The 12,884-nt window shown below is 39.0% G+C and overlaps 1 protein-coding gene across 7 annotated transcripts in view; it reads left to right on the forward strand.

Moving 5' to 3' along the window:
- The window catches only part of UTRN (utrophin), a 391,112-nt gene that overhangs the window by 234,886 nt on the left and 143,342 nt on the right, over positions 1 to 12,884 (forward strand). For 2 of the 7 annotated variants that reach the window (XM_063329236.1, XM_063329237.1), the window contains exon 1: positions 11,751 to 11,816. The exons of the other annotated variants lie outside the window; for them this stretch is intronic. In XM_063329236.1, the coding sequence (XP_063185306.1) occupies positions 11,766 to 11,816 (51 nt within the window). In that variant the 5' untranslated portion in view covers positions 11,751 to 11,765. Of the gene's footprint in view, positions 1 to 11,750; positions 11,817 to 12,884 lie in introns of those variants that run through there. 7 annotated transcript variants of the gene reach the window in all.

The raw sequence follows: 12,884 nt of genomic DNA on the forward strand, positions 1-12,884 counted from the left end.
AAGTACTAATCTTTCTCTAAGTTTTCAGAATCCCAGCTTTTTAAAAAACACAATATGAATGAATGTTAAATCAGTGGATTTTTTAAGATTCTCTTTTCCTCAAATTTTCCTGTATGCTGGACAAAATTTTTCAGTGCCAGCCAATTTCTTGTGACACTCCAAAAAACAAAACTACCTTCCAGAAGTCACTACCTGAATGAAATCCAATATGGGTTGAGTTGCAAATACTGTAAGGTGACCCTGTGTCCTTGTGAAGCTGACTCTAACCTTCATTCTACGCTTTTATGTGCAAATCTTCAGCTTCCTTCCTCCAGCACAGGCGCCTCTGAAAAGTGGGTGGAGTCCTTGACTTTAAATGAGAGTTAAATGAGAATAAAAGCATACAATAATTCAGTGGAAATGGAGCTTCTGACCAACATTAAACAATGAAAGCTCTGCCTGAATAAATTTGGAAAACCTATTTGTTTCTTGTAAAGTAACTAGTAATAAAATGGGGCTAGAGAAGCCTTAGGCATATTGTATTTAAATAAGCTTCTTGTTCAAGCCAGAGCTAAAGCTCCAGTTATGGATAATGCAGCTTACATTTTATTTCAAGAGTAAAGATTATATTATCATAATTTCAATTGTAAATGCTCTTTACTTTTGTCAACAGACCACTGATAAGATCTCTATGTGAGCCTCTTAGTTGACAAAATGGCACAGCATGCAGGAGGATAATAAACCTTCTGTGAGGAAATTTGGTTCAGCGCTTAATAACTTTAGTCAGATGGGATATTTCAAAAGAAAAGCGTGCTTGCACTAAGAAAAAACAGCAGCAAGTTCCAAGTCCCTCTGAGTGAGCGTGCTAACAGCCCTCGGCAGCCTCCCTTCTTGCATGGATGTCCGTTCCCCCGAGCACCTCTTTTCCTGGGCTTGTCTCACCTCAGACTAAGGGGTGACAGTGCCACCTGAAAGCAAGGGAGCAGCATTCCTTGCATGCATTGACCTTTTGCAGAAGGCTGGCCTTGGGGCTGGCAGAGATGGTAGGCACAGCCCGGTTTGGCCTTTGCTCTTGGTTTTGAGCGTATAAAAGAGAATGATTAAGGCTTTCCCGTTCCCTCTGTTCCCTCTCTCTTCTCCTGAATAAACAGATTTGCTCCAGTTTTTAAGCATTTTGTGGACGTATCCTTTGAAACATTAATTAGTTGCAACAGCTTGTTGAGTTTGAGAAGGTATTGAGAATATTCGTTTCCGTTCTCCTCCTCCATCCCACAACAGGTTTGGGATTCTTGTAACACAGCTGATCCTAGAAACACACCTAGGGGAGGCTTGAATTTTTTTTTTTTTTTTTTTTCATATTTGAGTGGTGGCAGGGCTGATTTCAGAAGTGCTACACATGCCAAAGATGAAGTCTACAGATGTCACAGACTTCATCTTTGGCATCCATCTGCTTTTCTGGGTTTTGTACTGAGTAACCTTTAGCCAGAAGATGGGTCTGGTAAACTGATTGTGGTTACTGGAATAAATTATCAAATAGAAAGCATGGTTATAAACACATGGCTGCACAGTATACTGAAAGGTAAAAACAAATTAACAAAAAGTAACTAAAAAAGCATTTTTTTTGCTAGTTTGACACTTAGATAAGCAAACACGAATTTGCTACTAGCAATGACGTATAGCAACCTTAAAAGAAACTGGATAGGAGCTGTATGATGGATGGTTTTGGAAGGTGCATCTGAACAGGTGCTTCTTACTGAGACTTTACATTCATTTCTCACTTTGGTAAATGCTGGGAATCATTTTCAGAGACTGAATTATTAAACAATTAAAAAAAAAAAAAAAAACAACCAAAAAAACCCCCCAAAACAAAAGGGGGGAGTGGAAAGCAAAACATCTGGTCTGAAACAAAGATGATAGGCCAGTCAGGCACTGCAATGAACAGTTCCTGCTGTGGGAGATGCCAGAATGATCAGCAGCATGACAGGAAAGACTGCTCTCAACCGTCCTGTTGCTTAAGAGCATACGGTATTCCCTTGGAAGCCCTTAGATAATGGTTGTTGGAAGATTTAATGTGGGGATAAGATTTAAAATCCATCAACAAGAAAACATACAGTGACTGTTCCCTTGATGCCTCCTGAAAGGTGAAGTCTTTTATTTACTGTTCTTAAATTTTAAGGTCTTTGGATGAGGCTTGTGTCTGCTTTCTGTAGTACTTTATAACTGCCTTGGAAGCTTATTTTCAGTCAGAAACAAAGACATTTTTAACAGAATCTGTGCAATTCGGACTTTACTTTTATTCTTCAACCTGAGGTGTTGCATTACAGTCTTTTCATTTTTTGCCTCACTGATTAAAGCAGGATTAATTCATTCCTGATTACATGTGCGTATAAAAAGATATGAATAGCAGAAGTATCACGCCTGTATGTGGAGATCTCTCTATGTTCCTTACATGTGTTTGATTTCTAAGCAATGAACATGAGAATGATGCTTCCCATTTCTATATCAGCTACAAAATAGAATAATTTCATCTCTTAACAGCATTGAGCATTTGCAGTCCTTGATTGGAACTTAGATTTTTAAGTCTTTTTACATTAGCTGTAACACTGCTTTTTTTTAAGTACTTATGTAACTTAACTTCTTTGGTTTAAAAAAAATTAAAAAAAAACCCCAAACCTCTTTGTGTTCAGTGGAGACACAGGTAAAGAAATGAGGTATTACCTAAAGCTGAGAAGCTAAATAAGAAAAATTTTAAAAGCTCAGGAACAGAAAACCTAATGAACCCTTGAGTCCCTAATTTTCCTTCTTCTTCTTCTACACAGAATAGTTGACATTCTGCTTGATAGCCTTTGAACACACAAGAATTAAGTCATGTTTATTTGCATGTTAGTTATGTTTAAAAAAAATTAAAATTAAGCATAGCTTGCATTACCTGACACTTTTAAAATCTGTTTGTGCTGCCAAACAACATATATCAGGATGCATTCAGTGGTTGTCATCAGTTGACCCTACATGACATATTTATGACTATTTACTTTAAAGCTAATAAGCGTATCCTTTTCATGAATCTTCTAATTCTTTACTAACATCGATTATTATTAAGATTGTCTTCTATTCCCTTATCTTTCTACCTTGCTTTTCAGATTCTGTCACTGGGGAAGATGATGAGTAAAAAATCAAGAGATACCAAATGAACCAGAACATGTTTTGCAGTTATAAAGTATAAGTGTATTTGATATGAGGGTATTTAGGCTATAAGATCACCTTCATGTTTTTGAGGAGATATCTGTTTTTTGTGACCAAAAATCAAATGTGCATTTCCTAGAAATTGTACAATGTGTATTTCTTGAACAGTCTCTTTAATTCTTACAGAGTATTTTAAGTGCTATAGTGATTTTGTCTGTTGTGTCTCTAGAGCCAAATGTTGCTGCTGTGTGCACTGTATTTGTAGTGTCAGATGTAACTTCAGCAGTGGTTTGCAGCGCAGGCATGAGGTAGTTTTGTTGTTACAAACCAGCTTTTTTTTTCCCATTAGTTTTGTGGCAACTAATCGCTTGGCGGCAACTTGATTAATGGAATTTACCTTAGTTATTTTCCTTGTCAGTGAAGCATTTACTGAATTTGGTAATAACCAGATCAGTTGCTTCCGCTTCATAGGGCTTAATACCGAAGAAGGATTCTTCTGAGATAAATATGATTGAGAGCATTCATTTAGCTGTATAATGGACACAATGTAGATCAAAAAGGTAATGGAGACATAGATATGTGCTAGAAAACTAAATGGAATACAGTCAAGTTAGTTGGCTGAAAATGCTTGAGATTTCAATTCTGTCTCCTTAGTTTTGGAACTGTATTTCTCTGTAATCTTTGATAGCTATGCAAACTTATTACTGTGTCCAAATTCTTTCCAGAACAGAGTAGGGATGATGGGTATCACCTGCCAGAGCAGTCACTCGGAGCTTACTCCAAGGAAAAGATGTGCCAAATATGCTTGATAGGATAAAGCTCAAAAAGGAGAAAAATAGCAAGCATGGGCATACTGGGCTCAATTGTGCCTTTCCTCTAGCAGAACTGTTGTAGGTGTAGGGAAATAGTATGCTGTGGTGTGGAGCACGGGTGCCTGGAAGCAATTATAAACTTGGGAATGATAACACCTGCCAGATACTGAGGGACAGGCGGCTGAGCAGCGAAAAGAATTTCCTGTAGCTTTCAAAAGATGGTAAATCTTCTCCATTACTTGTGCTGTGCATGGGAGAAAGGTGTTTTCTTACCCTTTCATACACTATTTAGAAGTTTTTGCTATGAACAGAGGAGGGCTTTCACCAGCACCTACAGCACCATGTGACTTGCATGCAGGAGTTGTGGAAATTCAATTCTCTGCACTCTTGTCCTTTTTCTCCAGTCTTTGTGTACGTTCTCCCATTCTTACATGCTTTACGCAGCTGACACGATGCACCTCACTTCAGAAAAGCCACAACCACATTTTAGAGGGTTACTCTCTGAAACTTTGTATTGCTACTGTTCTCCCTTAAGGCGTTGCTAAGCAATAATTAGGTGTACTTGGCATCTTCAGTGCTATCATTACACACTAGATGTGTTAAAAAGGAATATAATTTATTTGTTTAAATTACATAACTACAGAGTTGTCTCAAAGGATCACTACACAGTTAATGAAAAGAATGAATACTCTTTCTGAGCTACAGCATTTAAACCTTAATCTTATGGTGAGTTTTTAGGATTTAATTCCATGGTTTGAAAGTGAATTTAGATGAAGACGAGGTTGTCCTATGGTATCCGTCATACGGCTTTTAAAGAAGGCCCTCTATCACATCCTACTTTTCTTTATCCACTCAAAGCAAAAAGTATAGTTCAGTTTGGTTGGTGAGGCATTGTGGGCTGATGCTTTGATGCAGTATGCACAGCATGAAAAGATTTAAATCAAATGATAGCACATCCCTATACTCCAGGGTCATTGAGCTTTTTTTTTTTTGTGAACTTTGAAAACAAAACCTCCACCTTTTTGGCAAATTAAAATGGTATACCTTGGTATTTCTTGCCAGATTAGGAGATTGACCTCCTGTGCTTTGATAGAACTATTTAGTAGATGTCCATTTGCTATATCCACAAGAGTAATTTTCTTATGGCTGTTCCATCATGGCATGTTAAAGTTCATATAAAAGCACATTTCCTTATAAATGTTATGAAAATTCTGACTTCATAGACAAAAAAATACTTCAAATAATACAAATTACATACTTTATACACTTTAAATACAGAAGATCATCTTGCTAACAGTTATGCTAGAAATTCAAAATGCAGTTGTTTTTATATAGCAAATGCCTGCCCAGTATTTAGATATAGAATTAAAAATTCGTGGCTGAAAAGCTTACAGCTGAAGCAAATTTTTATGGCTGAGATTAGAGTTTTTATTGGATGGGGAGTCCAATTCCCACTGGCTTTCAAAAAAAAAAACCAACAAAACCCTCAAAAAACCAAAACCAACTAGATCCAGGTAATACTTCTCCTTCCTGCAAGATAAGGCCACTTAGTTAACTGAGAATAGAAGACAAGGTATAAAATAATAGAGCATAAAATAGTATACAGGCAGACTGAGTCAAAAGGTTGTGCTTGGGTACTTATCCTTGGAGTGTGTCAAATTGATAAATTATGCATCAAAAACATAATGGCACTATATCCTTTTAGGTAGGTGAGTCTAATGCCATTGCTTAGAAGTAAAGTAGGAAGAGACCTCAATATGTTATTTGAATGAGATTTTAATCCACAGATACTGAGTTAGTGCTGTAGAATTTAAGATGGTCTGTCAATTATTTATGATAAATTCTGAAATCAAAATATGATTTTCACGGTCTTTCCACTATTTGGATTGAGTACTCATCAAAAAATCTACTAAATTAATCAGCTTTTCGTTGGTCAGTTTTAGTATCTGGAGAGATGAGTATCCTTTACCAAGTAATAAATACATAAATAAGGCCTCCTTCTTGTAGCAAATGATTTTAAAGATGTGTATTTAATTGTCGCATGTATTATTAATGGATTTTATCACGCTTTTCTCAGACTAAACTGTTAGAGAAGCTAGAAAACTTCTCATCACAATCAAGAAAATCTTAAGGAAAACTCCATTTTCAAGCTGGGCTGAAATATTGGAAGTCCCATAATTTTAACTTGGGAAACTGGATGCTTATTCTGGGTGTGGGTTAATGCAGCCTCTAGAATCTTTTCCTTGGGTGTGCTGCTTTGGCAGTCTGTCATGTTATATCTCCACTAGACTATCACCCTGTTTTCAGTTTCACCCTTTTTAATAAAAGTGTTAATAAGTACATCTAAGACAACTTGTTTGTTTTGTTTCTCTGCGAAGAGAGCAGAATTAAAGATGCAATTAAAGACAGAAAGACCACGAGGTGCCTCGTGGCTTGTGGATTTCCATTGTGATTACTCGCAAGCAAGTCCTGGTATCTTGTATCTGAAGAGGGAAAACCAGGAGGAAAGGCAGCTAACAGTCTTAGAAGGAGGTGTCCCCAGTGAACTCTTTATAGAGTGTCAATCAATGGGAACACTGGATTTACTCACCAGTAATAACTAGGAAGGAATAACCTTACCATGAAATTCCTGCCTGGCATGAAAGCCAGATTTCATCCGTACTCCCTGCTGCCTCCCTCATTCTGTCAGTTAGTTAGGATTAAGACCTTCATGTTCTGGCCAGTCCCATAAGTGGAATTTAAGTCTCAGTCTCTTGTACAGTAAATTTCTTAATGGCTTCATGCCTGACATGGATGCCACGCTGCTACTTCCCTGCATACTTCCCTTTGACATCTAATCTCTTTTAGATATACTCCAAGTATGAGATACTTCTTTGGATTTTTGTGTTCTTGAGTACATTTGAAATATTCTGCTCTAAGGATTGGGCGCTTCTGGGAAGTTCAATGAAATTAAAACACACAACTTATATTCAGGTCCAAAACATTATAAAATCACGCTTGATTCATAAAGCTGAAAGCCATGAGTTATCCAAACAAGACCAGGCTGGATGGGGCTTTGGGTAACCTGGTCTAGTGGGAGGTGTCCGTGCCCATGGCAGGGGGGTTGGAACTAGATGATCTTTAAGGTCCCTTCCAACTCTAACCATTCCATGAAAAATAGGAGCGGTGAAAAAAACACCACCAAAGCACAGTCCTTTCCTAATATGTCATGGCAGTGCAACAGTGCCTGTTGCCAAGACTACATAATCTCGTCTGGAATCCTAACAAATTTTATCCTTGAGATTTAAGTTCTTGTCTCATACACCATTTTCTGAAGAAGGCCACAGTCTATCTGTGCTTATCTAATATAGAACTCTGTCATTGAATATGGCAAATGTTGCCATACATTCCCAAGACAAACTTTAGTCTTAAAGAAAGAAATGAAGAAAAAGTCAAACCAGTGCAGTGCCTTGGCTCTAAGCTCTAGGAGCTCTGCAAAGCCTTTTATGTGATTCATAATCTGCATTGCAATCACCACTGTAACAGATAACTAACTGGTAATTTGGGCAATCATATTTGTAACTTTTGTCTTTTCCTGCCACTTGTTTCTCCTTATTATAAGAGCTTGATTTGTCCATCTGTCTTGATGAATTCTTGGTCCTTTGGGGTACTATATCACTCGAGTGATTTGGCTTCTGGCAGAGGTTATCAGTGAGGCTGTGCTGGAAGATCTCTCCTTAGTGAAACCCTGGTGTTGGGTTCAATTGATAGTGACCCTCAGTGTATGACCGACCTTGCTGGAGCTGTGTCTTTGTATTGTGAATGCTGACCTGCTGTAGAAGGAAGAGGGCAGCTCTCCCTCCCGGTCTGATCAGATTGACGCCAGGTATTTTGCAAGGCAGGAGAAAATACCACAGTGCTTTTGAACAAGTGAATTTTTTTGTGTTCCTGCCTGAAGCGGCCTGTCTTGAGTGAAACCAGGATGTACTGATTTGCTGTAACCACCTATTGACCTCTGCGTCTTTTACATCTGAGTCGCACAAGGGAACACTACTCTTTTTATCTTTTTGTTGTTGCCTGTTGTTGTGAGTCACGTAAGATATATGTATGCTCTGTGTGTAAACAACCTGGTTCATTCACTCTTAAGATTCTTGCTGCTGTTTATTTTTCCATTTTTCTTCTAGAAAAAAAATCTTTTCTCCTTTCTTTAGTTTGTATTCCAAAGTCAAACTGTGCTTAGGACAGTTTTCTTGCGTTTTTTGCACATCTCATGCATGAAGCAATTTCTTCACAGTGTCTTTGCACGTACTTAAATTTGTTTTGCAGATCAAAGTCTGAAAGACTTTATCTTTTCTGAAATTGAGCTTTAGAGGTATGTGTAAGATCATCTCCAAGTTGATCAGATATTTTTCCTCCCAGGGGCAATGGAATAATTTTTTTTTTCCCTTTTCCTTCCTTAGTTTTGTTTTCATTGATTCCGCTGGTTCACTTGATTGCAGTAGCCTAACATTCAGTTACTTCTGGATTTATACTTGATTAAAAGTGGTGGTTTTTTAATTGATTCTTTACAGTACTAAGTTTTTTAGATGCACAATTCTGACATAAGTTTTATAATCCCTGCATTAAGTGTCTTGCTAAATGATGAGGCTCTTAAGCCTGGATTTGCAGGGCGTGCGGTTCAGAACCCACTCCTAAAAACAGTTGCTGGCAAATGCGATCGTAGTTGTGTGTCAGAGGCTGCTGTGCTGACCTTCCTTTTTCTGCCATTGATGAAAATGCTTTTCTGTTGATGGTCCTTGCATTTTGCACGCTGCCATTAGTAACCTTACCAACGGCTATAAAGTGCTGTTACCTCGCTATATTATTTTTAGCGGTTTTATGTTGTTATTTAAGACATGTCACAGTGTTAGGTTGATAGTTGGACTTGATGATCTGAAAGGTCCCTTCCAAACTGGATGATTCTATGATTCTATGTCAGTAAATGCACCAAATTGCTCTAATACCAAAAGGTAACGAGAAGTTCCACTGCACATGATCCTCTGCAGCCAGTGCCTTGAATCCATCAGCAGTACATTGCTTTCCTGTGTCTTAAATTCCCTTGTGTGGATCTTAGTATCTACAAGAGCGTTGTGGAAGTGCACGTATGATCCAACATTGGCATGTCTACAGAACTACTGTCTTTACATGTACAGGCTACAATAAATGTATGTCAACATAGAGCTTATTTCAGTTACCGTATTTTATTTTTCTTCTACAAATGCAGAATTTCTTAAATACTGCAATGTGCTTTCATGAGAAAGGGACACGGAAAAGGCTGTTATTCAGTACAATTTTCAAAGCTTTTTTATTGGAAGCATTGCTCCAACTTTGTGTGTGTATATATATTTGATTACCTTTTGTAGAATTCTGCAAAATGGTACCTATCCACCTCAGAAAGCATTTACATTTGCATCTAATAGTATTGAAAGATCTAGAATGTATGATTTTTTGATGACAACAAAAAATTGGGATGCAGGTTATCTAAGTATGAAACCTGAGAATAATTATAAAATTAATGTGTATATTTAGATACAGTCCTGGAGTTACGAAGTCTCATTATAATCCAGCCTGACACCCATTTTCATTTTATGTGCACTAGCACTTCTAAAGTGGATTTAAATGCTGTTTTCTTCCTGGTTTGCAAGGGTTGTTTGTTGTTTTTTTTTTCCCTGCAAGAGCAGTAGAAAGAAGCCTTAGTGTGTATGGGAATCAGGATCCACACTTTGTCTTTCAGGAGAAGAGAGATTCTTAAATGGAGATTCTAGTTAAATCTCTTGCAGGATGATTCTGCTTTCTTACTCTGTGTGGGTTTTTTTCCTTCTGTAAGTGGTTAATTTAAAAAAGAACAGTATGTGAACATGACTTTAGATACTGTTGCATTAATAATTGGGCTTTTTGCTTCTATAAGAAGCAGAATAAATTCAGACAGTTTGTGCTTACCCAGTTGTGCAGTAAAGCTGGTCTAGTTCTGCTGCCTTTGTTTGGAAAACTTTTCTCAGTTTATTTTGCAAGCACTTCTGCAGTTTGTGTAATATGCCCACAAAAAACATATGTGCAGGCAGCAAAGCACATATAAAATAAGCAAAAATCCTGCTACTGCCAGTATTTTTTTTTCCCTCCAGAGTTTTTTCTTAAAATCCTGACTCATAGTGGGTGTATCAGTATAATACACTAGGTGAGAATTAATTTAGAGACAGTTTTGTCGTTGGTGACTTTATTGGTACTTCGTAGTTGGGTGAAATAAAAAGAAAGTAAAAGCAGCATGTGATACCCAACATGGTCATAGGAAAAACATTTGTAATGGGCTTTGCAGTTGATGGATTGATGGTTTGGTTTTAATTACACATTTTCTGACTTGCTGGCAACTATTACTGAAGCTCTTTTTGGCGGTTGAGTAATGTGTGGTTGTACGGAAAGCATTAATAGTAGTTTAAATAGGCCTTCACATGCACACAGGGTTTCCAGTGGGAATGGTTTGAAGTGATTTCCTAGTAGCCACCCTTGGAGTGTCGGGTTTCCCGTGGGCGGGCGAGTGAGCAAAGGCTCATGTGAAAACAATCTGCCTGCGCCGAGTCTGCCCTCATGAGCGGCAGCGGGTGCCTGTAGGCTTTGTGGAGCACTGGTTGCTTTTACAGCTACAAAACCTGTTCAGGGACTAAATAGCTGCCTTTCCTTTCAGGAGGAAGGAAAGAAGGGCGAGTAAGAGGTTTTGGTCCTGGGTTTCTGCAGCCTTAGGGATGGCAGTGGTTTTCCAGCAGGGAGGCCTCCAGGAAGGGGGAGTGTGCTTGGCGTCAGAGCAGCACCAGGGCTGCTGGAAGGGAGGATGCTGATTACAATAATAAACAAATGCCGGCGATAGATTACCGCCCGGCTGTCAGGGCAGACAGGACCAAAGGAGAAGATCCCTAGCAAAGGCTTCAGAGGTTGAAGCAGGATCCTTTGCTGGAGATTATTTTTTTTGTGCCTAAACAAAGGAAATGACTTTTTAGATTTCTTTTTGTGGGCCTTGCCTGTTTGGCGGTGCGGTATCCCCTGGGCAAAGTGAAGTGGGAAGAGGGCTGGAGGTGGCTTGGTTACTGCCATAGCAACACCAGCCCGCTGGTGGCCAGCTGCGAGGAAGGCAGGGAGAGGAGAGGTCGCCTCCTGTCCGGTCACACTGCTGTGTTTCCTAGGCTGAAGTGTGCCTCATCGCATTTCAACTTCTCTGAAAAGCTGGCTTTTGGTGGTTCCTATAAACAGAAGTTGCTCTGGAGACTTTTTTTTCTTCTTCTTTTTTTTTCTTTGTATTTTTTTTCCCCTTGAATGGAGCAACGCGGAAGGACTTGCTCCTCGTCCCCACCCTCTGCAACTACCACACAACAGCAGAGTATACTTGCTCGGGGTAATTGAGACCAAACGTTGAGCTTGAGGTCTGCAAGAAGCACTTGGAGCCTGCAGGCCATTGCCAAGGTGAGCTGGAGGCAGTCCGGGCCAGGCGTGGAGACAAGGAGATCCCCACAGCGCCATGGGGCCAGGCTAACCCTGCAAGGAGCATCGCCCGGCATCAGCGGCTCACCACCAGATGCCCAGCCTGTGGGAAGGAGCGGGGACAGGGAGGCTGCAACAATGGTGCTGCGTGAACTGCCCCAGGGGGAACACAGCCCAGGAGAGGGGGATGCGCAGGAGATCTCGGAGAGTTTTGAGAGAGCATAGGTGCAAAAAGAGAGAAACCTTTTGAAGGCTATAGACCTGGCTTGGAGGACGTACCATGTAGGCTTCAGGAGACACTTAACGATGATTGGCCTGAACTTCAGCTTACGTGAGCTGCTGACAAAATTTGAAAAGGTACGATAAGCACAGTTTTTTATACTTACACCTTTGGAAAAGGTTATGCCTTTGAAAAATACACAATAAAAAGGGCAATATGTTATGTTGATTAACATCAGTATAACAAAGGTTGATGTTAATCTCAGGAGGTTTTCTGTGTTACTGTTAAGGTCCTCATGTGACCCCCGTGGCCTCTCAAATATGGAAGTATACTGCTTCTTCCCATCCGCATTTCAGGTCCTACATGATTAGTTTTAGAGCATGTACTCTGACTGTGGTCATCTTTTTTTTTTTTTTTTTTTTGGACTTTGCTAAGTCAAGAGCATAAGGGGACTTTCCAGGATCCCTGTGACCTTATTTTGCTATTGACATAAAGGAAGTGCTCGGCAGTTTGCTCTTAAATTTAGTTGCATGTTATCTTAGTCAAATTGGAAGATCTCATGATGGCTTTTATAAGTAGAATTAATTCCAATGAATGCGCCACTTTCCCATCGTTTCATCTGCTCTTCTTTTATTCTAGCTAGTTACTCTTTCTATTACCAGGATATTTGGTAACAGTAATGCTTAGAGGCTTGGCTCTGCAGTGATTGCATTGATTAGTGGGAGACACGAGGCTGTTCAAAACCAGATTGTTTTCATCTAATTTGTCAGCACTTCCAATGAAACCTGGATCAGATGTTCGTACCCATTGTTAGTTTGTCTTTGCATACTGTATTTTCTTTTTTTTTTTTTTTTAAATTACATTTCTCCATCCAAACTTCCCGTGCCCTGCAAGACCAGAGTCTGTACATTAAGATAAAAAATATAAATACTGCGGTCACAAAGTAGGAGAGCAGATTGTAAAACCTGGTTTTCTATCCTAAATCTCTAAACTTCCATATGTTTGGTTTTTTAAATACAAATCAGCGCTGGTCACTACAACAGTAATATAATGGGTATTATTAAATGAGCCAAAAAGTCTCAGTCTTGTGTTTGTATAATGATTTTGATGAATTTCAAAATCACAATAAGCCTGGGTCCTCAGAAGACTGTTGTAAACTGGTTTGGATTTGTTGGTCTGTTAAAACTCTTGTATTTTTATTTCCC

The sequence above is a fragment of the Chroicocephalus ridibundus genome, chromosome 3 (genome assembly GCF_963924245.1).
Source record: "Chroicocephalus ridibundus chromosome 3, bChrRid1.1, whole genome shotgun sequence".
Taxonomy (NCBI): Eukaryota; Metazoa; Chordata; class Aves; order Charadriiformes; family Laridae; genus Chroicocephalus; species Chroicocephalus ridibundus.